Source organism: Ascaphus truei, unplaced genomic scaffold (genome assembly GCF_040206685.1).
Source record: "Ascaphus truei isolate aAscTru1 unplaced genomic scaffold, aAscTru1.hap1 HAP1_SCAFFOLD_636, whole genome shotgun sequence".
In the NCBI taxonomy this organism is placed as follows: domain Eukaryota; kingdom Metazoa; phylum Chordata; class Amphibia; order Anura; family Ascaphidae; genus Ascaphus; species Ascaphus truei.
In genome coordinates, this window is record NW_027456969.1 from 74,226 (window position 1) to 102,164 (window position 27,939).

The following is a 27,939-nucleotide window of genomic DNA, read 5'->3' on the forward strand; positions in this document are numbered from 1 at the left end:
AATGTGAGGGGGTTTGGAGGGGTGTCGGTAGGGGGTACAGGTGGAAGTGTGAGGGTGTTTGGAGGGGTGCCAGTAGGGGGGTACAGGTAGAAGTGTGAGGGGGTTTGGAGGGGTGCCGGTAGGGGGTACAGGTAGAAGTGTGAGGGGGTTTGGAGGGGTGCCGGTAGGGGGGCTACAAGTGAGAGTGTGAGTGTGTTTGGAGGGGTGCCGGTAGGGGGTACAGGTAGAAGTGTGAGGGGGTTTGGAGGGGTGCCGGTAGGGGGGTAGAGGTAAAGTGTGAGGGTGTTTGGAGGGGTGCCAGTAGGGGGGTACAGGCAGAAGTGTGAGGGGGTTTGGAGGGGTGCCGGTAGGGGGTACAGGTAGAAGTGTGAGGGGGTTTGGAGGGGTGCCGGTAGGGGGGTACAGGTAGAAGTGTGAGGGGATTTGGAGGGGTGCCGGTAGGGGGATACAGGTGAGAATGTGAGGGGGTTTGGAGTGGTGCCGGTAGGGGGGTACAGGTAGAAGTGTGAGGGGGTTTGGAGGGGTGTCGGTAGGGGGTACAGGTAGAAGTGTGAGGGGGTTTGGAGGGGTGCCGGTAGGGGGGTACAGGTGAGAATGTGAAGGGGTTTGGAGGGGTGCCGGTAGGGGGTACAGGTAGAAGTGTGAGAGGGTTTGGAGGTGTGCCGGTAGGGGGGTACAGGTGAGAATGTGAGGGGGTTTGGAGGGGTGCCGGTAGGGGGGTACAGGTGAGAGTGTGAGTGGGTGTGGAGGGGTGCCGGTAGGGGGGTACAGGTAGAAGTGTGAGGGGGTTTGGAGGGGTGCCGGTAGGGGGGTACAGGTGAGAATGTGAGGGGATTTGGAGGGGTGCCGGTAGGGGGGTGCAGGTAGAAGTGTGAGGGGGTTTGGAGGGGAGCCGGTAGGGGGTACAGGTGAGAATGTGAGGGGGTTTGAAGGGGTGCCGGTAGGGGGGTACAGGTAGAAGTGCGAGGGGGTTTGGAGGGGTGCCGGTAGGGGGTACAGGTAGAAGTGTGAGGGGGTTTGGAGGGGTGCCGGTAGGGGGTACAGGTAGAAGTGTGAGGGGGTTTGGAGGGGTGCCGGTAGGGGGGTACAGGTAGAAGTGTGAGGGGGTTTGGAGGGGTGCCGGTAGGGGGTACAGGTAGAAGTGTGAGGGGGTTTGGAGGAGTGCCGGTAGGGGGTACAGGTGAGAATGTGAGGGGGTTTGGAGGGGTGCCGGTAGGGGGTACAGGTAGAAGTGTGAGGGGGTTTGGAGGGGTGCCGGTAGGGGGGTACAGGTAGAAGTGTGAGGGGGTTTGGAGGGGTGCCGGTAGGGGGTACAGGTAGAAGTGTGAGGGGGTTTGGAGGGGTGTCGGTAGGGGGGTACAGGTAGAAGTGTGAGGGGGTTTGGAGGGGTGCCGGTAGGGGGTACAGGTAGAAGTGTGAGGGGGTTTGGAGGGGTGCCGGTAGGGGGGTACAGGTAGAAGTGTGAGTGGGTTTGGAGGGGTGCCAGTAGGGGGTACAGGTAAAAGTGTGAGGATGTTTGGAGGGGTGCCGGTAGGGGGTACAGGTGAGAATGTGAGTGGGTTTGGAGGGGTGCCGGTAGGGGGTACAGGTAGAAGTGTGAGGGGGTTTGGAGGGGTGCCGGTAGGGGGGTACAGGTAGAAGTGTGGGGGTTTGGAGGGGTGCCGGTAGGGGGGTACAGGTAGAAGTGTGAGGGGGTTTGGAGGGGTGTCAGTAGGGGGGTACAGGTAGAAGTGTGAGGGGGTTTGGAGGTGTGCCGGTAGGGGGGTACAGGTAGAAGTGTGAGAGGGTTTGGAGGGGTGCCGGTAGGGGGTACAGGTAGAAGTGTGAGGGGGTTTGGAGGGGTGCCGGTAGGGGGGTACAGGTGAGAATGTGAGGGGGTTTGGAGGGGTGCCGGTAGGGGGTACAGGTAGAAGTGTGAGAGGGTTTGGAGGGGTGCCGGTAGGGGGGTACAGGTGAGAATGTGAGGGGGTTTGGAGGGGTGCCGGTAGGGGGTTACAGGTATAAGTGTGAGTGGGTTTCGAGGGGTGCCGGTAGGGGCGTACAGGTAGAAGTGCGAGGGGGTTTGGAGGGGTGCCGGTAGGGGGGTACAGGTGAGTGTGAGGGGGTTTGGAGGGGTGTCGGTAGGGGGGGTACAGGTAGAAGTGCGAGGGGGTTTGGAGGGGTGCCGGTAGGGGGGTAAAGGTAGAAGTGTGAGGGGGTTTGGAGGGGTGCCGGTAGGGGGGTACAGGTAGAAGTGTGAGGGGGTTTGGAGGGGTGCCGGTAGGGGGTACAGGTAGAAGTGTGAGAGGGTTTGGAGGGGTGCCGGTAGGTGGGTACAGGTGAGAATGTGAGGGTGTTTGGAGGTGTGCCGGTAGGGGGTACAGGTAGAAGTGTGAGGGGATTTGGAGGGGTGCCGGTAGGGGGTACAGGTAGAAGTGTGAGGGGGTTTGGAGGGGTGCCGGTAGGGGGGTACAGGTGAGAGTGTGAGGGGGTTTGGAGGGGTGTCGGTAGGGGGGTACAGGTAGAAGTGTGAAGAGGTTTGGAGGTGTCGGTAGGGGGTTACAGGTAGAAGTGTGAGGGGGTTTGGAGGGGTGTCGGTAGGGGGTGCAGGTAGAAGTGTGAGGGGGTTTGGAGGGGTACAGGTAGAAGTGTGAGGGGGTTTGGAGGGGTGCCAGTAGGGGGTACAGGTAGAAGTGTGAGGGGGTTTGGAGGGGTGCCGGTAGGGGGTACAGGTAGAAGTGTGAGAGGGTTTGGAGGGGTGCCGGTAGGGGGGTACAGGTGAGAATGTGAGGGGGTTTGGAGGTGTGCCGGTAGGGGGTACAGGTAGAAGTGTGAGGGGATTTGGAGGGGTGCCGGTAGGGGGTACAGGTAGAAGTGTGAGGGGATTTGGAGGGGTGCCGGTAGGGGGTACAGGTAGAAGTGTGAGGGGGTTTGGAGGGGTGCCGGTAGGTGGGTACAGGTAGAAGTGTGAAGGGGTTTGGAGGTGTCGGTAGGGGGTTACAGGTAGAAGTGTGAGGGGGTTTGGAGGGGTGTCGGTAGGGGGTACAGGTAGAAGTGTGAGGGGGTTTGGAGGGGTGCCGGTAGGGGGGTACAGATAGAAGTGTGAGGGGATTTGGAGGGGTGCCGGTAGGGGGGCACAGGTGAGAGTGTGAGTGGGTTTGGAGGGGTGCCGGTAGGGGGGTACAGGTAGAAGTGTGAGGGGGTTTGGAGGGGTGTCGGTAGGGGGTACAGGTAGAAGTGTGAGGGGGTTTGGAGGGGTGCCGGTAGGGGGGTACAGGTTGAAGTGTGAGGGGGTTTGGAGGGGTGCCGGTAGGGGGGTACAGGTGAGAATGTGAGGGGGTTTGGAGGTGTGCCGGTAGGGGGTACAGGTAGAAGTGTGAGGGGATTTGGAGGGGTGCCGGTAGGGGGTACAGGTAGAAGTGTGAGGGGATTTGGAGGGGTGCCGGTAGGGGGTACAGGTAGAAGTGTGAGGGGGTTTGGAGGGGTGCCGGTAGGTGGGTACAGGTAGAAGTGTGAAGGGGTTTGGAGGTGTCGGTAGGGGGTTACAGGTAGAAGTGTGAGGGGGTTTGGAGGGGTGTCGGTAGGGGGTACAGGTAGAAGTGTGAGGGGGTTTGGAGGGGTGCCGGTAGGGGGGTACAGATAGAAGTGTGAGGGGATTTGGAGGGGTGCCGGTAGGGGGGCACAGGTGAGAGTGTGAGTGGGTTTGGAGGGGTGCCGGTAGGGGGGTACAGGTAGAAGTGTGAGGGGGTTTGGAGGGGTGTCGGTAGGGGGTACAGGTAGAAGTGTGAGGGGGTTTGGAGGGGTGCCGGTAGGGGGGTACAGGTTGAAGTGTGAGGGGGTTTGGAGGGGTGCCGGTAGGGGGTACAGGTAGAAGTGTGAGGAGGTTTGGAGGGGTGCCGGTAGGGGGGTACAGGTGAGAATGTGAGGGGATTTGGAGGGGTGCCGGTAGGAGGTACAGGTAGAAGTGTGAGGAGGTTTGGAGGGGTGCCGGTAGGGGGTACAGGTAGAAGTGTGAGGGGGTTTGGAGCGGTGCCGGTAGGGGGGTACAGGTAGAAGTGTGAGGGGGTTTGGAGGGGTGCCGGTAGGGGGGTACAGGTAGAAGTGTGAGTGTGTTTGGAGGGGTGCCGGTAGGGGGGTACAGGTAGAAGTGCGAGGGGGTTTGGAGGGGTGTCAGTAGGGGGGTACAGGTAGAAGTGTGAGGGGGTTTGGATGGGTGTCGGTAGGGGGGTACAGGTAGAAGTGTGAGTGTGTTTGGAGGGGTGCCGGTAGGGGGGTAGAGGTGAGAGTGTGAGGGGATTTGGAGGGGTGCCGGTAGGGGGTACAGGTAGAAGTGTGAGGGGGTTTGGATGGGTGTCGGTAGGGGGTTACAGGTTGAAGTGTGAGGGGGTTTGGAGGGGTGCCGGTAGGGGGGTACAGGTGAGAGTGTGAGGGGATTTGGAGGGGTGCCGGTAGGGGGTACAAGTGAGAGTGTGAGGGGATTTGGAGGGGTGCCGGTAGGGGGATACAGGTATAAGTGTGAGGGGGTTTGGAGGGGTGCCGGTAGCGGGGTACAGGTAGAAGTGTGAGGGGGTTTGGAGGGGTGCCGGAAGGGGGTACAGGTGAGAGTGTGAGTGTGTTTGGAGGGGTGCCGGTAGGGGGTACAGGTAGAAGTGTGAGGGGGTTTGGAGGGGTGCCGGTAGGGGGTACAAGTAGAAGTGTGAGGGGGTTTGGAGGGGTGCCGGTAGGGGGGTACAGGTAGAAGTGTGAGGGGGTTTGGAGGGGTGCCGGTAGGGGGTACAGGTGAGAGTGTGAGTGTGTTTGGAGGGGTGCCGGTAGGGGGGTACAGGTAGAAGTGTGAGGGGGTTTGGAGGGGTGCCCGTAGGGGGGTACAGGTAGAAGTGTGAGGGGGTTTGGAGGGGTGCCGGTAGTGGGGTACAGGTAAGAGAGGTGAGCGGCTCCCTTAGATCTCACTTCCCCCTGTAGGCTCCTAACACCCAGGTACAGTGCCAGCTGCTATCAGAGGCCGCCGGGGGCTGTGACACTGGAACGTCGCACACTCTGTGCCAGCTGCTGGGAGACTCGGTGAGTTAGGCCCCGTGACAGGGCGCACACAGTGCCACTGCTTACTTACTGATTGCTTCTCTTTACAAAAGAAAAACGTGATATTAATTGTGTGTAATAGTAGCAGAGCTGTTTGTATGTGTGTTAGTAGCAGAGCTGTGTGTGTGTGTTAGTAGCAGAGCTGTGTGTGTGTTAGTAGCAGAGCTGTGTGTGTATTAGTAGCAGAGCTGTGTGTGTGTTAGTAGCAGAGCTGTGTGTGTGTGTTAGTAGCAGAGCTGTGTGTGTGTGTTAGTAGCAGAGCTGTGTGTGTGTGTTAGGACCAGCTGTGTGTGTGTTAGTAGCAGAGCTGTGTGTGTGTGTGTTAGGACCAGCTGTGTGTGTGTTAGTAGCAGAGCTGTGTGTGTGTTAGTAGCAGAGCTGTGTGTGTGTGTTAGTAGCAGAGCTGTGTGTGTGTTAGTAGCAGAGCTGTGTGTGTGTTAGTAGCAGAGCTGTGTGTGTGTTAGTAGCAGATCTGTGTCTGTGTTAGTAGCAGAGCTGTGTGTGTGTTAGTAGCAGAGCTGTGTGTGTATTAGTAGCAGAGCTGTGTGTGTTAGTAGCAGAGCTGTGTGTGTGTTAGTAGCAGAGCTGTGTGTGTGTGTTAGTAGCAGAGCTGTGTGTGTGTTAGTAGCAGAGCTGTGTGTGTGTTAGTAGCAGAGCTGTGTCTGTGTTAGTAGCAGAGCTGTGTGTGTGTTAGTAGCAGAGCTGTGTGTGTGTTAGTAGCAGAGCTGTGTGTGTGTTAGTAGCAGAGCTGTGTGTGTGTTAGTAGCAGAGCTGTGTGTGTTAGTAGCAGAGCTGTGTGTGTGTTAGTAGCAGAGCTGTGTGTGTGTTAGTAGCAGAGCTGTGTGTGTGTTCGTAGCAGAGCTGTGTGTGTATTAGTAGCAGAGCTGTGTGTGTTAGTAGCAGAGCTGTGTGTGTGTTAGTAGCAGATCTGTGTCTGTGTTAGTAGCAGAGCTGTGTGTGTGTTAGTAGCAGAGCTGTGTGTGTTAGTAGCAGAGCTGTGTGTGTGTTAGTAGCAGAGCTGTGTGTGTGTTAGTAGCAGATCTGTGTCTGTGTTAGTAGCAGAGCTGTGTGTGTGTTAGTAGCAGAGCTGTGTGTGTGTTAGTAGCAGAGCTGTGTGTGTTAGTAGCAGAGCTGTGTGTTAGTAGCAGAGCTGTGTGTCTGTTAGTAGCAGAGCTGTGTGTGTGTTAGTAGCAGAGCTGTGTGTGTGTTAGTAGCAGAGCTGTGTGTGTGTTAGTAGCAGAGCTGTGTGTGTGTTAGTAGCAGAGCTGTGTGTGTGTTAGTAGCAGAGCTGTGTGTGTGTGTTAGTAGCAGAGCTGTGTCTGTGTTAGTAGCAGAGCTGTGTGTGTGTTAGTAGCAGATCTGTGTCTGTTAGTAGCAGAGCTGTGTGTGTGTTAGTAGCAGATCTGTGTCTGTGTTAGTAGCAGAGCTGTGTGTGTGTTAGTAGCAGAGCTGTGTGTGTTAGTAGCAGAGCTGTGTGTGTGTTAGTAGCAGAGCTGTGTGTGTGTTAGTAGCAGAGCTGTCTGTGTAAGTAGCAGAGCTGTGTGTGTGTTAGTAGCAGAGCTGTGTGTGTTAGTAGCAGAGCTGTGTGTGTGTTAGTAGCAGAGCTGTGTGTGTGTTAGTAGCAGAGCTGTGTGTGTGTTCGTAGCAGAGCTGTGTGTGTATTAGTAGCAGAGCTGTGTGTGTTAGTAGCAGAGCTGTGTGTGTGTTAGTAGCAGAGCTGTGTGTGTGTTAGTAGCAGAGCTGTGTGTGTGTTAGTAGCAGAGCTGTGTGTGTTAGTAGCAGAGCTGTGTGTGTATTAGTAGCAGAGCTGTGTGTGTTAGTAGCAGAGCTGTGTGTGTGTTAGTAGCAGAGCTGTGTGTGTGTTAGTAGCAGAGCTGTGTCTGTGTGTTAGTAGCAGAGCTGTGTGTGTGTGTTAGTAGCAGAGCTGTGTCTGTGTTAGTAGCAGAGCTGTGTGTGTGTTAGTAGCAGAGCTGTGTCTGTGTTAGTAGCAGAGCTGTGTGTGTGTTAGTAGCAGAGCTGTGTGTGTGTTAGTAGCAGAGCTGTGTGTGTGTTAGTAGCAGAGCTGTGTGTGTGTTAGTAGCAGAGCTGTGTGTGTGTGTTAGTAGCAGAGCTGTGTCTGTGTTAGTAGCAGAGCTGTGTGTGTGTTAGTAGCAGAGCTGTGTCTGTGTTAGTAGCAGAGCTGTGTGTGTGTTAGTAGCAGAGCTGTGTGTTAGTAGCAGAGCTGTGTGTGTTAGTAGCAGAGCTGTGTGTGTGTGTTAGGACCAGCTGTGTGTGTGTTAGTAGCAGAGCTGTGTGTGTGTGTTAGGACCAGCTGTGTGTGTGTTAGTAGCAGAGCTGTGTGTGTGTTAGTAGCAGAGCTGTGTGTGTGTGTTAGTAGCAGAGCTGTGTCTGTGTTAGTAGCAGAGCTGTGTGTGTGTTAGTAGCAGATCTGTGTCTGTTAGTAGCAGAGCTGTGTGTGTGTTAGTAGCAGATCTGTGTCTGTGTTAGTAGCAGAGCTGTGTGTGTGTTAGTAGCAGAGCTGTGTGTGTTAGTAGCAGAGCTGTGTGTGTGTTAGTAGCAGAGCTGTGTGTGTGTTAGTAGCAGAGCTGTCTGTGTAAGTAGCAGAGCTGTGTGTGTGTTAGTAGCAGAGCTGTGTGTGTTAGTAGCAGAGCTGTGTGTGTGTTAGTAGCAGAGCTGTGTGTGTGTTAGTAGCAGAGCTGTGTGTGTGTTCGTAGCAGAGCTGTGTGTGTATTAGTAGCAGAGCTGTGTGTGTTAGTAGCAGAGCTGTGTGTGTGTTAGTAGCAGAGCTGTGTGTGTGTTAGTAGCAGAGCTGTGTGTGTGTTAGTAGCAGAGCTGTGTGTGTTAGTAGCAGAGCTGTGTGTGTATTAGTAGCAGAGCTGTGTGTGTTAGTAGCAGAGCTGTGTGTGTGTTAGTAGCAGAGCTGTGTGTGTGTTAGTAGCAGAGCTGTGTCTGTGTGTTAGTAGCAGAGCTGTGTGTGTGTGTTAGTAGCAGAGCTGTGTCTGTGTTAGTAGCAGAGCTGTGTGTGTGTTAGTAGCAGAGCTGTGTCTGTGTTAGTAGCAGAGCTGTGTGTGTGTTAGTAGCAGAGCTGTGTGTGTGTTAGTAGCAGAGCTGTGTGTGTTAGTAGCAGAGCTGTGTGTGTGTGTGTTAGGACCAGCTGTGTGTGTGTTAGTAGCAGAGCTGTGTGTGTGTGTTAGGACCAGCTGTGTGTGTGTTAGTAGCAGAGCTGTGTGTGTGTTAGTAGCAGAGCTGTGTGTGTGTTAGTAGCAGAGCTGTGTGTGTGTTAGTAGCAGAGCTGTGTCTGTGTTAGTAGCAGAGCTGTGTGTGTTAGTAGCAGAGCTGTGTCTGTGTTAGTAGCAGAGCTGTGTGTGTTAGTAGCAGAGCTGTGTGTGTGTTAGTAGCAGAGCTGTGTGTGTGTTGCACTGTCATGCATTGCTGTTCTTGTTCGCAGGGGGCAGGGTTTGCAGTGACTCCGTTGTCCTGGTGCCCGCATTTGGCGTCTGTGTGCGCAGTTCCGTCCTGCGGTCTGGACGTGACACAGCCGTGTGCAGAGTGCGGCAGTGACCAGGAGAACTGGGTCTGTCTGACATGTTATCAGGTAACACACTACTCTCACAGCCTCAGCAACACGCCATACACTCTACACACGTGCTGTACCTCTCTCTCGCTCTCTCAGGTGCTGTGGGAGGTGTCGTTGTTCGCAAACTCACAAACACAGGTCGTAGATAATGAGTAGTTTATTGCATAGTAAAGCACAGAGTTTGATCATACACATTCAAAAGTCAATGAGACTCTGCCAGGGGTGTGCAAGCAGACTCTATATACATGTTATATTCCTTTGTTTAAAATAGGTTACTAGACAGAATATAACCACTCCTTAATTCTTAAACCAATCATCTTACAGATCATTAAAACCTGGTTAAAACTGGATTAAAACAGCTCTGTATAGGAATCAGGTACTTCTTGATACCAGGAATGTGGGCGTTACTTCAGGCACAGTCGTAAATCTACTGTGAGCGAATCTCACTCGCACCACACACACACACACACACACACAGTCACACACACACACACACACACACACACACACACACACACACACACACACACACACACACACACACACACACACACACACACACACACACACACACACACACACACACACACACAGTCACACACACACACAGTCACACACACACACAGTCACACACACACACACACACACACACACACACACACACACACACACACACACACACACACACACACACACACACACACACACACACACACACACATTCTTACACATAAAATGGACACTAAAAAACAGAACAGACAAAATGGAAACAGAACATCGCCTGTACTCCTTCTCCAGAGACCCCCCAGTCCATTTCAGTAATATCAACAGTATTTTAATTTCAGCAATATTATCTCATCAGAGGTATGTCTCTCAGCACAGAGTACACGCGCTCTCTCTCCCTCTCTCAGGTGCTGTGTGGAAGGTATGTCTCTCAGCACAGAGTACACGCGCTCTCTCTCCCTCTCTCAGGTGCTGTGTGGAAGGTATGTCTCTCACCACATGGTGTCACACGGAGTCACGTCTGGTCATGATCTTGTGCTCAGTTTCTCAGACCTATCAGTTTGGTGCTACAGCTGCGAGACCTACGTACACCATCAGGTGACAACTGTCTCTTAGTGTCTCTGGCTGTCTCTGTGTGTGCTTCTCTCTCTCTCTCTTTGCTGTCTCTGGGTCTGCTTCTCTCCGACTGTCTCTGTGTCTGTGCTTCTCTCTCTTACTGTCTCTCTTTGCATCTCTCTCTGACTGTCTCTCTGTCTGTCTCTCTGTGCTTCTCTCTCTGACTGTCTCTCTGTCTGTCTCTCTGTACTTCTCTCTCTTACTGTCTCTCTGTGCTTCTCTCTCTGACTGTCTCTCTGTCTGTCTCTCTGTACTTCTCTCTCTTACTGTCTCTCTGTGCTTCTCTCTCTGACTGTCTCTCTGTCTGTCTCTCTGTGCTTCTCTCTCTGACTGTCTCTCTGTCTGTCTCTCAGTGCTTCTCTCTCTGTGCTTATCTCTCTGACTGTCTCTGTGTCTGTGCTTCTCTCTCTTACTGTCTCTCTGTGCTTCTCTCTCCGACTGTCTCTGTGTCTGTGCTTCTCTCTCTGACTGTCTCTCTGTCTGTCTCTCTCTCTCTCAGGCATTACACGCAGCGAAGCGCTCTGCATACTACGCCAAATTTGGGGAGGAAATGGCAATGATATAAGTCCTGTTCCAGAATCCTCTGTATACACACACGGTGCCTCCCTCTGTATACACACACGGTGCCTCCCTCTGTATACACACGGTGCCTCCCTCTGTATACACACGGTGCCTCCCTCTGTATACACACACGGTGCCTCCCTCTGTATACACACACGGTGCCTCCCTCTGTATACACACGGTGCCTCCCTCTGTATACACACACGGTGCTGCGCCCTCTGTATACACACACGGTGCCTCCCTCTGTATACACACACGGTGCCGCTCCCTCTGTATACACACACGGTGCCTCCCTCTGTATACACACGGTGCCTCCCTCTGTATACACACGGTGCCTCCCTCTGTATACACACACGGTGCCTCCCTCTGTATACACACACGGTGCCTCCCTCTGTATACACACGGTGCCTCCCTCTGTATACACACACGGTGCCGCGCCCTCTGTATACACACACGGTGCCTCCCTCTGTATACACACACGGTGCCGCTCCCTCTGTATACACACACGGTGCCGCTCCCTCTGTATACACACACGGTGCCGCTCCCTCTGTATACACACACGGTGCCGCTCCCTCTGTATACACACACGGTGCCGCTCCCTCTGTATACACACGGTGCCGCTCCCTCTGTATACATACACGGTGCCTCCCTCTGTATACACACACGGTGCCGCGCCCTCTGTATACACACACGGTGCCGCGCCCTCTGTATACACACACGGTGCCTCCCTATTAAACATGACTTTTATATTGTTTGTTTTTCTGATATACAAATATTTTATCATCAAACTGGCGTCAACTTGTCACTACTTTCTTCTAATGTATCTGGCAGGGGAGGGGTTAAGTGATGCTCTGGCAGGGGAGGGGTTAAGTGATGCTAGGGGAGGGGATAAGCGACGCTCTGGCAGGGGAGGGGTTAAGCGACGCTCTGGCAGGGGAGGGGTTAAGCGACGCTCTGGCAGGGGAGGGGTTAAGCGATGCTCTGGCAGGGGAGGGGTTAAGCGATGCTCTGGCAGGGGAGGGGTTAAGCGATGCTCCGGCAGGGGAGGGGTTAAGCGATGCTCTGGCAGGGGAGGGGTTAAGCGATGCTCTGGCAGGGGAGGGGTTAAGTGATGCTCTGGCAGGGGAGGGGTTAAGCGATGCTCTGGCAGGGGAGGGGTTAAGCGATGCTCTGGCAGGGGAAGGGTTAAGTGATGCTCTGGCAGGGGAGGGGTTAAGCGATGCTCTGGCAGGGGAGGGGTTAAGCGATGCTCTGGCAGGGGAGGGGTTACGCGATGCTCTGGCAGGGGAGGGGTTAAGCGATGCTAGGAGAGGGGATAAGCGATGCTCTGGCCGGGGAGGGGTTAAGCGATGCTAGGGGAGGGGATAAGTGATGCTCTGGCAGGGGAGGGGTTAAGCGACGCTCTGGCAGGGGAGGGGTTAAGCGATGCTAGGGGAGGGGTTAAGCGACGCTCTGGCAGGGGAGGGGTTAAGCGACGCTCTGGCAGGGGAGTGGTTAAGCGACGCTCTGGCAGGGGAGGGGTTAAGCGACGCTCTGGCAGGGGAGGGGTTAAGTGATGCTCTGGCAGGGGAGGGGTTTAGTGATGCTCTGGCAGGGGAGGGGTTAAGCGATGCTCTGGCAGGGGAGGGGTTAAGCGACGCTCTGACAGGGGAGGGGTTAAGCGATGCTCTGGCAGGAGAGGGGATAAGCGATGCTCTGGCACGGGAGGGGTTAAGCGATGCTCTGGCAGGGGAGGGGTTAAGCGATGCTAGGGAGGGGATAAGCGATGCTCTGGCAGGGGAGGGGTTAAGTGATGCTCTGGCAGGGGAGGGGTTAAGCGATGCTCTGGCAGGGGAGGGGTTAAGCGATGCTAGGGGAGGGGATGCTCTGGCAGGGGAGGGGTTAAGCGATGCTAGGCGAGGGGATAAGCGATGCTCTGGCAGGGGAGGGGATAAGCGATGCTAGGGGAGGGGTTAAGCGATGCTCTGGCAGGGGAGGGGTTAAGCGATGCTCTGGCAGGGGAGGGGTTAAGTGATGCTCTGGCAGGGGAGGGGTTAAGCGATGCTCTGGCAGGGGAAGGGTTAAGTGATGCTAGGGGAGGGGATAGGCGATGCTCTGGCAGGGGAGGGGTTAAGTGATGCTCTGGCAGGGGAGGGGTTAAGCGATGCTAGGGGAGGGGATAAGCGATGCTCTGGCAGTGGAGGGGTTAAGCGACGCTCTGGCAGGGGAGGGGTTAAGTGATGCTAGGGGAGGGGATAAGCGACGCTCTGGCAGGGGAGGGGTTAAGCGACGCTCTGGCAGGGGAGGGGTTAAGCGACGCTCTGGCAGGGGAGGGGTTAAGCGATGCTCTGGCAGGGGAGGGGTTAAGTGATGCTCTGGCAGGGGAGGGGTTAAGCGATGCTCTGGCAGGGGAGGGGTTAAGCGATGCTCTGGCAGGGGAGGGGTTAAGCGATGCTCTGTCAGGGGAGGGGTTACGCGATGCTCTGGCAGGGGAGGGGTTAAGCGATGCTAGGGGAGGGGATAAGCGATGCTCTGGCCGGGGAGGGGTTAAGCGATGCTAGGGGAGGGGATAAGTGATGCTCTGGCAGGGGAGGGGTTAAGCGACGCTCTGGCAGGGGAGGGGTTAAGCGATGCTAGGGGAGGGGTTAAGCGACGCTCTGGCAGGGGAGGGGTTAAGCGACGCTCTGGCAGGGGAGGGGTTAAGCGACGCTCTGGCAGGGGAGGGGTTAAGCGATGCTCTGGCAGGGGAGGGGTTAAGTGATGCTCTGGCAGGGGAGGGGTTTAGTGATGCTCTGGCAGGGGAGGGGTTAAGCGATGCTCTGGCAGGGGAGGGGTTAAGCGACGCTCTGACGGGAGGGGTTAAGCGATGCTCTGGCAGGAGAGGGGATAAGCGATGCTCTGGCACGGGAGGGGTTAAGCGATGCTAGGGAGGGGATAAGCGATGCTCTCGCAGGGGAGGGGTTAAGTGATGCTCTGGCAGGGGAGGGGTTAAGCGATGCTCTGGCAGGGGAGGGGTTAAGCGATGCTAGGGAGGGGATAAGCGATGCTCTGGCAGGGGAGGGGTTAAGTGATGCTCTGGCAGGGGAGGGGTTAAGCGATGCTCTGGCAGGGGAGGGGTTAAGCGATGCTAGGGGAGGGGATAAGCGATGCTCTGGCAGGGGAGGGGTTAAGTGATGCTCTGGCAGGGGAGGGGTTAAGCGATGCTAGGGGAGGGGATAAGCGATGCTCTGGCAGAGGAGGGTTTAAGCGATGCTCTGGCAGGTGAGGGGTTAAGCGATGCTAGGCGAGGGGATAAGCGATGCTCTGGCAGGTGAGGGGTTAAGCGATGCTAGGCGAGGGGATAAGCGATGCTCTGGCAGGGGAGGGTTTAAGTGATGCTCTGGCAGGGGAGGGGATAAGCGATGCTCTGGCAGGGGAGGGGATAAGCGATGCTCTGGCAGGGGAGGGGTTAAGTGATGCTCTGGCAGGGGAGGGGTTAAGTGATGCTCTGGCAGGGGAGGGGTTAAGCGATGCTCTGGCAGGGGAAGGGTTAAGCGATGCTAGGGGAGGGGATAGGCGATGCTCTGGCAGGGGAGGGGTTAAGCGATGCTCTGGCAGGGGAGGGGTTAAGCGATGCTAGGGGAGGGGATAAGTGATGCTCTGGCAGGGGAGGGGATAAGTGATGCTATGGGAGGGGATAAGCGATGCTCTGGCAGGGGAGGGGTTAAGCGATGCTCTGGCAGGGGAGGGGTTTAGTGATGCTCTGGCAGGGGAGGGGTTAAGCGATGCTCTGGAAGGGGAGGGGTTAAGCGATGCTCTGGCAGGGGAGGGGTTAAGTGATGCTCTGGCAGGGGAGGGGTTTAGTGATGCTCTGGCAGGGGAGGGGTTTAGTGATGCTCTGGCAGGGGAGGGGATAAGCGGTGCTCTGGCAGGGGAGGGGTTAAGCAAGGCTCTGGCAGGGGAGAGGATAAGCAATGCTCTGGCAGGGGAGGGGTTAAGCGATGCTCTGGCAGGGGAGGGGTTAAGTGACGCCCTGGCATGGGAGGGGTTAAGCGATACTCTGGCAGGGGAGGGGTTAAGCGATGCTCTGGCAGGGGAGGGGAGGAGCGATGCTCTGGCAGGGGAGGGGTTAAGCGATGCTCTGGGAGGGGAGGAGCGATGCTCTGGCAGGGGAGGGGTTAAGCGATGCTCTGGCAGGGGAGGGGATAAGCGGTGCTCTGGCAGGGGAGGGGTTAAGCAAGGCTCTGGCAGGGGAGAGGATAAGCGATGCTCTGGCAGGGGAGGGGTTAAGCGATGCTCTGGCAGGGGAGGGGTTAAGTGACGCCCTGGCATGGGAGGGGTTAAGCGATACTCTGGCAGGGGAGGGGTTAAGCGATGCTCTGGCAGGGGAGGGGAGGAGCGATGCTCTGGCAGGGGAGGGGTTAAGCGATGCTCTGGGAGGGGAGGAGCAATGCTCTGGCAGGGGAGGGGTTAAGCGATGCTCTGGCAGGGGAGGGGAGGAGCGATGCTCTGGCAGGGGAGGGGTTAAGCGATGCTCTGGCAGGGGAGGGTTTAAGCTATGCTCTGGCAGGGGAGGGGTTAAGCGATGCTCTGGCAGGGGAGGGGTTTAGTGATGCTCTGGCAGGGGAGGGGTTTAGTGATGCTCTGGCAGGGGAGGGGTTTAGTGATGCCCTGGCATGGGAGGGGTTAAGCGATACTCTGGCAGGGGAGGGGTTAAGCGATGCTCTGGCAGGGGAGGGGAGGAGCGATGCTCTGGCAGGGGAGGGGTTAAGCGATGCTCTGGGAGGGGAGGAGCAATGCTCTGGCAGGGGAGGGGTTAAGCGATGCTCTGGCAGGGGAGGGGAGGAGCGATGCTCTGGCAGGGGAGGGGTTAAGCGATGCTCTGGCAGGGGAGGGTTTAAGCTATGCTCTGGCAGGGGAGGGGTTAAGCGATGCTCTGGCAGGGGAGGGGAGGAGCGATGCTCTGGCAGGGGAGGGGATAAGCGATGCTCTGGCAGGGGAGGGTTTAAGTGATGCTCTGGCAGGGGAGGGGAGAAGCGATGCTCTGGCAGGGGAGGGGATTAGCGATGCTCTGGCAGGGGAGGGGTTAAGCGATGCTCTGGCAGGGGAGGGGATAAGCGATGCTCTGGCAGGGGAGGGGTTAAGCGATGCTCTGGCAGGGGAGAGGATAAGCGATGCTCTGGCAGGGGAGGGGTTAAGTGATGCCCTGGCAGGGGAGCGGTTAAGCGATGCTCTGGCAGGGGAGGGGTTAAGCGATGCTCTGGCAGGGGAGGGGTTAAGTGATGCCCTGGCAGGGGAGGGGATAAGCGATGCTCTGGCAGGGGAGGGGTTAAGTGATGCCCTGGCAGGGGAGAGGTTAAGCGATGCTCTGGCAGGGGAGGGGTTAAGCGATGCTCTGGCAGGGGAGGGGTTAAGCGATGCTCTGGCAGGGGAGGGGTTAAGCGATGCTCTGGCAGGGGAGGGGTTAAGCGATGCTCTGGCAGGGGAGGGCTTAAGCGATGCTCGGGGAGGGGAGGGGTTAAGTGATGCTCTGGCAGGGGAGGGGATAAGTGATGCATTGGCAGGGGAGGGGTTAAGCGATGCTCTGGCAGGGGAGAGGATAAGCTATGCTCTGGCAGGGGAGGGGTTAAGTGATGCTCTGGCAGGGGAGGGGATAAGCGATGCTCTGGCAGGGGAGGGGTTAAGCGATGCTCTGGCAGGGGAGAGGTTAAGAGATGCTCTGGCAGGGGAGGGGTTAAGCGATGCTAGGGGAGGGGAGGAGCGATGCTCTGGCAGGGGAGGGGTTAAGCGATGCTCTGGCAGGGGAGGGGTTAAGTGATGCTCTGGCAGGGGAGGGGTTAAGTGACGCTGTGGCAGGGGAGGGGTTAAGCGATGCTCTGGCAGGGGAGGGGTTAAGCGATGCTCTGGCAGGGGAGGGGTTAAGCTATGCTCTGGCAGGGGAGGGGTTAAGCGATGCTCTGGCAGGGGAGGGGTTTAGTGATGCTCTGGCAGGGGAGGGGTTTAGTGATGCTCTGGCAGGGGAGGGGTTAAGCGATGCTCTGGCAGGGGAGGGGTTAAGCGATGCTCTGGCAGGGGAGGGGATTAGCGATGCTCTGGCAGGGGAGGGGTTAAGCGATGCTCTGGCAGGGGAGGGGATAAGCGATGCTCTGGCAGGGGAGGGGTTAAGCGATGCTCTGGCAGGGGAGGGGATTAGCGATGCTCTGGCAGGGGAGGGGTTAAGCGATGCTCTGGCAGGGGAGGGGATAAGCGATGCTCTGGCAGGGGAGGGGTTAAGCGATGCTCTGGCAGGGGAGAGGATAAGCGATGCTCTGGCAGGGGAGGGGTTAAGTGATGCTCTGGCAGGGGAGGGGTTAAGTGATGCTCTGGCAGGGGAGGGGTTAAGCGATGCTCTGGCAAGGGAAGGGTTAAGCGATGCTAGGGGAGGGGATAGGCGATGCTCTGGCAGGGGAGGGGTTAAGCGATGCTCTGGCAGGGGAGGGGTTAAGCGATGCTAGGGGAGGGGATAAGTGATGCTCTGGCAGGGGAGGGGATAAGTGATGCTATGGGAGGGGATAAGCGATGCTCTGGCAGGGGAGGGGTTAAGCGATGCTCTGGCAGGGGAGGGGTTTAGTGATGCTCTGGCAGGGGAGGGGTTAAGCGATGCTCTGGAAGGGGAGGGGTTAAGCGATGCTCTGGCAGGGGAGGGGTTAAGTGATGCTCTGGCAGGGGAGGGGTTTAGTGATACTCTGGCAGGGGAGGGGTTTAGTGATGCTCTGGCAGGGGAGGGGATAAGCGGTGCTCTGGCAGGGGAGGGGTTAAGCAAGGCTCTGGCAGGGGAGAGGATAAGCGATGCTCTGGCAGGGGAGGGGTTAAGCGATGCTCTGGCAGGGGAGGGGTTAAGTGACGCCCTGGCATGGGAGGGGTTAAGCGATACTCTGGCAGGGGAGGGGTTAAGCGATGCTCTGGCAGGGGAGGGGAGGAGCGATGCTCTGGCAGGGGAGGGGTTAAGCGATGCTCTGGGAGGGGAGGAGCGATGCTCTGGCAGGGGAGGGGTTAAGCGATGCTCTGGCAGGGGAGGGGATAAGCGGTGCTCTGGCAGGGGAGGGGTTAAGCAAGGCTCTGGCAGGGGAGAGGATAAGCGATGCTCTGGCAGGGGAGGGGTTAAGCGATGCTCTGGCAGGGGAGGGGTTAAGTGACGCCCTGGCATGGGAGGGGTTAAGCGATACTCTGGCAGGGGAGGGGTTAAGCGATGCTCTGGCAGGGGAGGGGAGGAGCGATGCTCTGGCAGGGGAGGGGTTAAGCGATGCTCTGGGAGGGGAGGAGCAATGCTCTGGCAGGGGAGGGGTTAAGCGATGCTCTGGCAGGGGAGGGGAGGAGCGATGCTCTGGCAGGGGAGGGGTTAAGCGATGCTCTGGCAGGGGAGGGTTTAAGCTATGCTCTGGCAGGGGAGGGGTTAAGCGATGCTCTGGCAGGGGAGGGGTTTAGTGATGCTCTGGCAGGGGAGGGGTTTAGTGATGCTCTGGCAGGGGAGGGGTTTAGTGATGCCCTGGCATGGGAGGGGTTAAGCGATACTCTGGCAGGGGAGGGGTTAAGCGATGCTCTGGCAGGGGAGGGGAGGAGCGATGCTCTGGCAGGGGAGGGGTTAAGCGATGCTCTGGGAGGGGAGGAGCAATGCTCTGGCAGGGGAGGGGTTAAGCGATGCTCTGGCAGGGGAGGGGAGGAGCGATGCTCTGGCAGGGGAGGGGTTAAGCGATGCTCTGGCAGGGGAGGGTTTAAGCTATGCTCTGGCAGGGGAGGGGTTAAGCGATGCTCTGGCAGGGGAGGGGAGGAGCGATGCTCTGGCAGGGGAGGGGATAAGCGATGCTCTGGCAGGGGAGGGGAGAAGCGATGCTCTGGCAGGGGAGGGGATTAGCGATGCTCTGGCAGGGGAGGGGATTAGCGATGCTCTGGCAGGGGAGGGGTTAAGCGATGCTCTGGCAGGGGAGGGGATAAGCGATGCTCTGGCAGGGGAGGGGTTAAGCGATGCTCTGGCAGGGGAGAGGATAAGCGATGCTCTGGCAGGGGAGGGGTTAAGTGATGCCCTGGCAGGGGAGCGGTTAAGCGATGCTCTGGCAGGGGAGGGGTTAAGCGATGCTCTGGCAGGGGAGGGGTTAAGTGATGCCCTGGCAGGGGAGGGGATAAGCGATGCTCTGGCAGGGGAGGCGTTAAGTGATGCCCTGGCAGGGGAGAGGTTAAGCGATGCTCTGGCAGGGGAGGGGTTAAGCGATGCTCTGGCAGGGGAGGGGTTAAGCGATGCTCTGGCAGGGGAGGGGTTAAGCGATGCTCTGGCAGGGGAGGGGTTAAGCGATGCTCTGGCAGGGGAGGGCTTAAGCGATGCTCGGGGAGGGGAGGGGTTAAGTGATGCTCTGGCAGGGGAGGGGATAAGTGATGCATTGGCAGGGGAGGGGTTAAGCGATGCTCTGGCAGGGGAGAGGATAAGCTATGCTCTGGCAGGGGAGGGGTTAAGTGATGCTCTGGCAGGGGAGGGGATAAGCGATGCTCTGGCAGGGGAGGGGTTAAGCGATGCTCTGGCAGGGGAGAGGTTAAGAGATGCTCTGGCAGGGGAGGGGTTAAGCGATGCTAGGGGAGGGGAGGAGCGATGCTCTGGCAGGGGAGGGGTTAAGCGATGCTCTGGCAGGGGAGGGGTTAAGTGATGCTCTGGCAGGGGAGGGGTTAAGTGACGCTGTGGCAGGGGAGGGGTTAAGCGATGCTCTGGCAGGGGAGGGGTTAAGCGATGCTCTGGCAGGGGAGGGGTTAAGCTATGCTCTGGCAGGGGAGGGGTTAAGCGATGCTCTGGCAGGGGAGGGGTTTAGTGATGCTCTGGCAGGGGAGGGGTTTAGTGATGCTCTGGCAGGGGAGGGGTTAAGCGATGCTCTGGCAGGGGAGGGGTTAAGCGATGCTCTGGCAGGGGAGGGGATTAGCGATGCTCTGGCAGGGGAGGGGTTAAGCGATGCTCTGGCAGGGGAGGGGATAAGCGATGCTCTGGCAGGGGAGGGGTTAAGCGATGCTCTGGCAGGGGAGGGGATTAGCGATGCTCTGGCAGGGGAGGGGTTAAGCGATGCTCTGGCAGGGGAGGGGATAAGCGATGCTCTGGCAGGGGAGGGGTTAAGCGATGCTCTGGCAGGGGAGAGGATAAGCGATGCTCTGGCAGGGGAGGGGTTAAGTGATGCCCTGGCAGGGGAGGGGTTAAGCGATGCTCTGGCAGGGGAGGGATTAAGTGATGCCCTGGCAGGGGAGGGGATAAGCGATGCTCTGGCAGGGGAGGGGATAAGCGATGCTCTGGCAGGGGAGGGGTTAAGTGATGCTCTGGCAGGGGAGAGGATAAGCGATGCTCTGGCAGGGGAGGGGTTAAGTGATGCCCTGGCAGGGGAGCGGTTAAGCGATGCTCTGGCAGGGGAGGGATTAAGTGATGCCCTGGCAGGGGAGGGGATAAGCGATGCTCTGGCAGGGGAGGGGTTAAGTGATGCCCTGGCAGGGGAGGGGTTAAGCGATGCTCTGGCAAGGGAGGGGTTAAGCGATGCTCTGGCAGGGGAGAGGAGGAGCGATGCTCTGGCAGGGGAGGGGTTAAGCGATGCTCTGGCAGGGGAGGGGAGGAGCGATGCTCTGGCAGGGGAGGGGATAAGCGATGCTCTGGCAGGGGAGGGCTTAAGCGATGCTCGGGGAGGGGAGGGGTTAAGTGATGCTCTGGCAGGGGAGGGGATAAGTGATGCTCTGGCAGGGGAGGGGATAAGTGATGCTCGGGGAGGGGAGGGGTTAAGTGACGCTCTGGCAGGGGAGGGGATAAGTGATGCCCTGGCAGGGGAGGGGATAAGTGATGCTCTGGCAGGGGAGGGGTTAAGCGATGCTCTGGCAGGGGAGGGGTTAAGCGATGCTCTGGCAGGGGAGGGGTTAAGCGATGCTCTGGCAGGGGAGGGGTTAAGCGATGCTCTGGCAGGGGAGAGGATAAGCTATGCTCTGGCAGGGGAGGGGTTAAGTGATGCTCTGGCAGGGGAGGGGATAAGCGATGCTCTGGCAGGGGAGGGGTTAAGCGATGCTCTGGCAGGGGAGAGGTTAAGAGATGCTCTGGCAGGGGAGGGGTTAAGCGATGCTAGGGGAGGGGAGGAGCGATGCTCTGGCAGGGGAGGGGTTAAGCGATGCTCGAGGAGGGGAGGGGTTAAGTGATGCTCTGGCAGGGGAGGTGATAAGCGACACTCTGGCAGGGGAGGGGAGGAGCGATGCTCTGGCAGGGGAGGGGAGGAGCAATGCTCTGGCAGGGGAGGGGTTAAGTGATGCTCTGGCAGGGGAGGGGTTAAGTGATGCTCTGGCAGGGGACGGGATAAGCGATGCTCTGGCAGGGGAGGGGATAAGCGATGCTCTGGCAGGGGAGGGGTTAAGCGATGCTCTGGCAGGGGAGGGGATAAGCGATGCTCTGGCAGGGGAGGGGATAAGCGATGCTCTGGCAGGGGAGGGGATAAGTGATGCTCTGGCAGGGGAGGGGATAAGTGATGCTCTGGCAGGGGAGGGGTTAAGCGATGCTCGGGGAGGGGTTAAGTGATGCTAGGGGAGGGGATAAGCAATGCTCTGGCAGGGGAGGGGTTAAGCGATGCTCTGGCAGGGGAGGGGATAAGCGATGCTCTGGCAGGGGAGAGGTTAAGCGATGCTCGGGGAGGGGTTAAGTGATGCTAGGGGAGGGGTTAAGCGATGCTCTGGCAGGGGAGGGGATAAGCGATGCTCTGGCAGGGGAGGGGATAAGCGATGCTCTGGCAGGGGAGGGGATAAGTGATGCTCTGGCAGGGGAGGGGATATATGAGTGAGGGCGATGGATGGAGACGCAGAGGTGACTGTCACAGAGGAGACGCTGCGCTGTGTGATGGATCAATCCGGTGACCAGCGGTTACGCAGGAGACAGACAGTGTAGGGGACAGTGTGACACACAATGCTTTATGTAAGTAAGTTCCAGGAGCCAGAGACAAAACCAAGCATGACCGAGGACAAGAATGGAAACGTCATCTGTCCTTGTTAGTTTGGAGGGGACAGGCTGTGTGTCCCTCTGTGTGTGTGTGTGTGTGTGTGTGTGTGTGTGTGTGTGTGTGTGTGTGTGTGTGTGTGTGTGTGTGTGTGTGTGTGCAGTGACAGGAGGGGACAGGCTGCGTGTCCCTGTGTGTGTGTGTGCAGTGACAGGAGGGGACAGGCTGCGTGTCCCTGTGTGTGTGTGAGTGTGTGCGCAGTGACAGGAGGGGACAGGCTGCGTGTCCCTGTGTGTGTGTGCAGTGACTGGAGGGGACAGGCTGCGTGTCCCTGTGTGTGTGCAGTGACAGGAGGGGACAGGCTGCGTGTCCCTGTGTGTGTGTGTGCAGTGACAGGAGGGGACAGACTGCGGGTCCCTGTGTGTGTGCAGTGTCAGGAGGGGACAAGCTGCGTGTCCCTGTGTGTGTGCAGTGACAGGAGGGGACAGGCTGCGTGTGTGTGTGTGTGTGTGTGTGTGTGTGTGTGTGTGTGTGTGTGTGTGTGTGTGTGTGTGTGTGTGTGTGTGTGTGTGTGTGTGTGTGCAGGGACAGGCTGCATGTTCCTGTGTGTGTGCAGTGACATGAGGGGACAGGCTGCATGTTCCTGTGTGTGTGCACAGTGACAGGAGGGGACAGGCTGCGTGTGTGTGTGTGTGTGTGTGTGTGTGTGTGTGTGTGTGTGTGTGTGTGTGTGTGCGCAGTGACAGGAGGGGACAGGCTACGTGTCCCTGTGTGTGCGCGCAGTGACAGGAGGGGACAGGCTGCGTGTCCCTGTGTGTGTGTGCAGTGATAGGAGGGGACAGGCTGCATGTTCCTGTGTGTGTGCGCAGTGACAGGAGGGGACAGGCTGCGTGTGTGTGTGTGTGTGTGTGTGTGTGTGTGTGTGTGTGTGTGTGTGTGTGTGTGTGTGTGTGTGTGTGTGTGTGTGTGTGTGTGTGTGTGTGTGTGCGCGCGCAGTGACAGGAGGGGACAGGCTACGTGTCCCTGTGTGTGCGCGCAGTGACAGGAGGGGACAGGCTGCGTGACCCTGTGTGTGTGTGCAGTGATAGGAGGGGACAGGCTGCATGTTCCTTTTTGTGTGCGCAGTGACAGGAGGGGACAGGCTGCGTGTCCCTGTGTGTGCAGTGATAGGAGGGGACAGGCTGCGTGTCCGTGTGTGTGTGTGTGTGTGTGTGTGTGTGTGTGTGTGTGTGTGTGTGTGTGTGTGTGTGTGTGTGTGTGTGTGTGTGCGCAGTGACAGGAGGGGACAGGCTACGTGTCCCTGTGTGTGCAGTGACAGGAGGAGACAGGCTGCGTGTTCCTGTGTGTGTGTGTGCAGTGACAGGAGGGGACAGGCTGCGTGTCCCTGTGTGTGTGCAGTGACAGGAGGGGACAGGCTGCGTGTTCCTGTGTGTGTGTGTGTGCAGTGACAGGAGGGGACAGGCTGCATGTCCCTGTGTGTGCGCAGTGATAGGAGGGGACAGGCTGCGTGTTCCTGTGTGTGTGTGTGTGTGTGTGTGTGCAGTGACAGGAGGGGACAGGCTGTGTGTCCTTCTGTGTGTGTGCAGTGACAGGAGGGAACAGGCTGTGTGACCCTGTGTGTTTGTGTGTGCAGTGACAGGAGTGGACAGGCTGTGTGTCCCTGTGTGCAGTGACAGGAGGGGACAGGCTGTGTGTCCTTCTGTGTGTGTGCAGTGACTGGAGGGGACAGGCTGCGTGTCCTGTGTGTGTGTGCAGTGACTGCAGGGGACAGGCTGCGTGTCGTGTGTGTGTGTGTGTGTGTGTGTGTGTGTGTGTGTGTGTGTGTGTGTGTGTGTGTGTGTGTGTGTGTGTGTGTGTGTGTGTGTGGTGACAGGAGGGGACAGGCTGCGTGTCCCTGTGAGTGTGTGCAGTGACAGGAGGGGACAGGGTGTGTGTGTGTGTGTGTGTGTGTGAGTATGTGCAGTGACTGGAGGGGACAGGCTGCGTGTCCCTGTAACTGTGTGCAGTGACAGGAGGGGACAGGATGTGTGTGTGTGTGTGTGTGCAGTGACTGGAGGGGACATGCTACGTGTCCTGTGTGTGTGCAGTGACAGGAGGGGACAGGCTGTGTGTCCCTGTGAGTGTGTGCAGTGACAGGAGGGGACAGGATGTGTGTGTGTGTGTGTGTGTGTGTGTGTGTGCAGTGACTGGAGGGGACATGCTACGTGTCCTGTGTGTGTGCAGTGACAGGAGGGGACAGGCTGTGTGTCCCTGTGAGTGTGTGCAGGGACAGGAGGGGACAGGGTGTGTGTGTGTGTGCAGTGACAAGAGGGAAAGAGGGTTGTGCACACACTCGGATATACAGGTGATAGCGGGGTACTTCGCTGCCAGTGTGCTGGTTCTGGGTAGCTCCTGAAGTCCCAAAAAGGGTCCAGTAGAGAAGAAGAAGCCGGCACACGGTCTTATTCATCAGTGGAAGGGTTTAATGTGCCAAGAAATCCAACGTTTCGGCAGTAATACTGCCTTTCTCAGGTGTAGGCTCAGTATTACTGTCTTTCTCAAGGTGTAGGCTCAGCATTACTGCCTTTCTCAGGTGTAGGCTCAGTAATACTGCCTTTCTCAATGTGTAGGCTCAGTAATACTGCCTTTCTCAAGGTGTAGGCTCAGTATTACTGCCTTTCTCAAGGTGTAGGCTCAGTATTACTGCCTTTCTCAAGGTGTAGGCTCAGTATTACTGCCTTTCTCAAGGTGTAGGCTCAGTATTACTGCCTTTCTCAGGTGTAGGCTCAGTATTACTGCCTTTCTCAGGTGTAGGCTCAGTAATACTGCCTTTCTCAAGGTGTAGGGTCAGTATTACTGCCTTTCTCAAGGTGTAGGCTCAGTATTACTGCCTTTCTCAGGTGTAGGCTCAGTATTACTGCCTTTCTCAGGTGTAGGCTCAGTATTACTGCCTTTCTCAGGTGTAGGCTCAGTATCACTCCCTTTCTCAGGTGTAGGCTCAGTATCACTGCCTTTCTCAAGGTGTAGGCTCAGTATTACTGCCTTTCTCAAGGTGTAGGCTCAGTATTACTGCCTTTCTCAGGTGTAGGCTCAGTATTACTGCCTTTCTCAGGTGTAGGCTCAGTATCACTGCCTTTCTCAAGGTGTAGGCTCAGTATTACTGCCTTTCTCAAGGTGTAGGCTCAGTATTACTGCCTTTCTCAAGGTGTAGGCTCAGTAATACTGCCTTTCTCAAGGTGTAGGCGCAGTATTACTGCCTTTCTCAGGTGTAGGATCAGTATTACTGCCATTCTCAAGGTGTAGGCTCAGTATTACTGCCTCTCTCAAGGTGTAGGCTCAGTATTACTGCCTTTCTCAAGGTGTAGGCTCAGTATTACTGCCTTTCTCAAGGTGTAGGCTCAGTATTACTGCCTTTCTGAGGTGTGGGCTCAGTATTACTGCCTTTCTCAGGTATAGGCTCAGTAATATTGCCTTTCTCAAGGTGTAGGCTCAGTATTACTGCATTTCTCAAGGTGTAGGCTCAGTAATACTGCCTTTCTCAAGGTGTAGGCTCAGTATTACTGCCTTTCTCAAGGTGTAGGCTCAGTGTTACTGCCTTTCTCAGGTGTAGGCTCAGTATTACTGCCTTTCTCAAGGTGTAGGCTCAGTATTACTGCCTTTCTCAAGGTGTTGGCTAAGTATTACTACCGAAACGTTGGATTTCTTGGCACATTAAACCCTTTCACTGCTGATTAAGACCGTGTGCCCGTTTCTTCTTCTCTACCAGTGACAGGAGGGGACAGAGTGTGTGAGTGTGTGAGTGTGTGAGTGTGTGAGTGTGTGCAGTGACAGTAGGGGACAGGCTGTGATTCACTGTTTTCCCTCTAGGTTACACCTGCGTCCATGGATGCTCCCGGTCACTCTTCGCTGTATGACACGGGCTTTGTCCGGAGTGGCCGCGCGGTGACAGCGCTGTGGGGCTGCTGTACCCTCTTCCTGTGCGTCCTGGAGATTGTGGTTCTCCTGCAGCCGTCCTGGGTGTTGGGGGGGGAGGGCAGGGGGCAGTTTGGCCTGTATCAGGTGTGTGAGGAGTTTGAGTGGGGGTCTGTGAAGTGCCTGGGCTCCCCCGGCCCCTTTGAAGCTCTCCCCCTTTCCAGACGGTGGCTGGTTTCATGCTGGGGGCGCTGCTGTTGGTCCTGCTCAGTCTGTTCTGCATCACGCTCCTGTGGTTCTGTCACTCGGGGACTGTCTTCAAACTATGCGCCTGGCTGCAACTGAGTGCCGGTAACTGGGGAGGGGGTGTCCCAGAGGGGAGAAGGGGTCACTCTGCAATATATGAGTGACCCGCTCCTATATAATGTGTGACCCGCTCCTATATAATGTGTGACACTGCCCTATATAATGAGTGACATGGCTCTATATAATGAGTGACACTGCCCTATATAATGAGTGACACTGCCCTATATAATGAGTGACACTGCCCTATATATTGTGTGACCCGGTCCTATATAATGTGTGACACTGCCCTATATAATATGTGACCCGGTCCTATATAATGAGTGACGCTGCCCTATATAATGTGTGACACTGCCCTATATAATGTGTGACTCGATCCTATATAATGAGTGACACTGCCCTATATAATATGTGACCCGATCCTATATAATGAGTGACACTGCCCTATATAATATGTGTCCCGATCCTATATAATGAGTGACACTGCCCTATATAATGTGTGACTCGATCCTATATAATGAGTGACACTGCCCTATATAATGTGTGACTGGATCCTATATAATGAGTGACACTGCCCTATATAATATGTGACCCGATCCTATATGACACTGCCCTATATAATGTGTGACACTGCTCTATATAATGTGTTACACTGCCCTATATAATGTGTGACACTGCCCTATATAATGTGTGACACTGCCCTATATAATGAGTGGCACTGCCCTATATAATGTGTGACACTGTCCTATATAATGTGTGACACTGCTCTATATAATGTGTGACACTGCCCTATATAATGTGTGACACTGCCCTATATAATGTGTGACACTGCCCTATATAATGTGTGACACTGCCCTATATAATGTGTGACACTGCCCTATATAATGAGTGGCACTGCCCTATATAATGTGTGACACTGCCCTATATAATGAGTGACACAGCCCTATATAATGAGTGACACTGCCCTATATAATGTGTGACACTGCTCTATATAATGTGTGACACTGCCCTATATAATGTGTGACCCGGTCCTATATAATGAGTGACACTGCCCTATATAATGTGTGACCTGGTCCTATATAATGTGTGACACTGCCCTATATAATGTGTGATCCGGTCCTATATAATGAGTGACACTGCCCTATATAATGTGTGACCTGGTCCTATATAATGTGTGACACTGCCCTATATAATGTGTGACCCGATCCTATATAATGAGTGACACTGCCCTATATAATGTGTGACCTGGTCCTATATAATGTGTGACACTGCCCTATATAATGTATGACCCGATCCTATATAATGAGTGACACTGCCCTACATAATGTGTGACACTGCCCTATATAATGTGTGACCTGGTCCTATATAATGAGTGAAACTGCCCTAAATAATCAGTGACCCGCTCCTATATAATGAGTGACCTGGTCCTATATAATGAGTGACACTGCCCTATATAATGTGTGACACTGCCCTATATAATGTGTGACACTGCCCTATATAATGTGTGACCTGGTCCTATATAATGAGTGACACTGCCCTATATAATGAGTGACACTGCCCTATATAATGTGTTACACTGCCCTATATAATGTGTGACCCGATCCTATATAATGAGTGACACTACCCTATATATTGTGTGACCCGGTCCTATATAATGTGTGACACTGCCCTATATAATGAGTGACCCGCTCCTATATAATGTGTGACACTGCCCTATATAATGTGTGACCCGATCCTATATAATCAGTGACACTGTTCTGTATAAATAGTGACTCTACCCTATTTAAAGAGTGACCCTGTCCTAGATAATGTGACACTACCCTATATAATGAGTCACCCTGCCGTATATAAGGAGTATGTACTAATATCAGAGCTGTCACGCTGGGGGGAGGTCTCTCTCTCTCAGCCCCCATTCCTCTATCTCTCTCTCTCAGCCTCCTGTCAGACCCTCGCCTGTCTACTTTTCCCAGATGGGTGGGATTCGCCCGCTGTCCAACCCCTGTGTGGGTATCGCTCGGATAGATACCACCTGGGGGGCTGCTCTATCCACTGGGGCTTCATACTGGCCATACTGGGAATCTTCGATGCTTTGGTCCTGTCCATACTTGGGTTCACTCTCGGGAAACGTCAGGACGCTCTGCACCCCGATGACATCAAACCGAGCAACAGAGGTGATTAGGAATCCATCTCACCCCCCCTGCCATGACCCTGCAGGTGTCACCCCCCCCCATAAACACACAGGCCCTGCAGGGGTTCCTCCCCCCCATACACACACTGGCCCTGCAGGGATCAGTCAACTCTACCCCCCCCCCCCATACACACTGGCCTTGCAGGGGTCACTCCCCCCCCATACACACTAGCCCTGCAGGGGTCACTCCCCCCCATACACACACTGGCCCTGCAGGGGTCATTCTCTCCACCATACACACACTGGCCCTGCAGGGGTCACTCCCCCCCCATACACACACTGGCCCTGCAGGGGTCACTCTCCACCCTCATACACACACT

General features: G+C 56.3%; 2 protein-coding genes across 4 annotated transcripts in view; both read left to right on the forward strand.

The window, feature by feature from the left end:
- Window positions 1-11,103, forward strand: part of HDAC6 (histone deacetylase 6) — an 83,932-nt gene extending 72,829 nt beyond the window's left edge. For 2 of the 3 annotated variants that reach the window (XM_075584539.1, XM_075584540.1), the window contains exons 13-16: window positions 4,942-5,040; window positions 8,507-8,653; window positions 9,608-9,736; window positions 10,254-11,103. In XM_075584539.1, coding sequence (XP_075440654.1) covers window positions 4,942-5,040; window positions 8,507-8,653; window positions 9,608-9,736; window positions 10,254-10,319 — 441 coding nt within the window. In that variant the 3' untranslated portion in view covers window positions 10,320-11,103. Of the gene's footprint in view, window positions 1-4,941; window positions 5,041-8,506; window positions 8,654-9,546; window positions 9,737-10,253 lie in introns of all 3 variants that reach the window. The other variant, XR_012798697.1, reaches the window with a different exon arrangement.
- Window positions 11,104-21,075: 9,972 nt separating this feature from the next.
- Window positions 21,076-27,708, forward strand: LOC142485756 (LHFPL tetraspan subfamily member 3 protein-like). Its single transcript, XM_075584541.1, is given in 4 exon segments — window positions 21,076-21,215; window positions 25,084-25,336; window positions 25,339-25,479; window positions 27,366-27,708. Coding segments are annotated over 4 exon segments (648 nt in total). The 5' UTR covers window positions 21,076-21,206; the 3' UTR covers window positions 27,611-27,708.
- The last annotated feature ends 231 nt before the right edge of the window (window positions 27,709-27,939 follow it).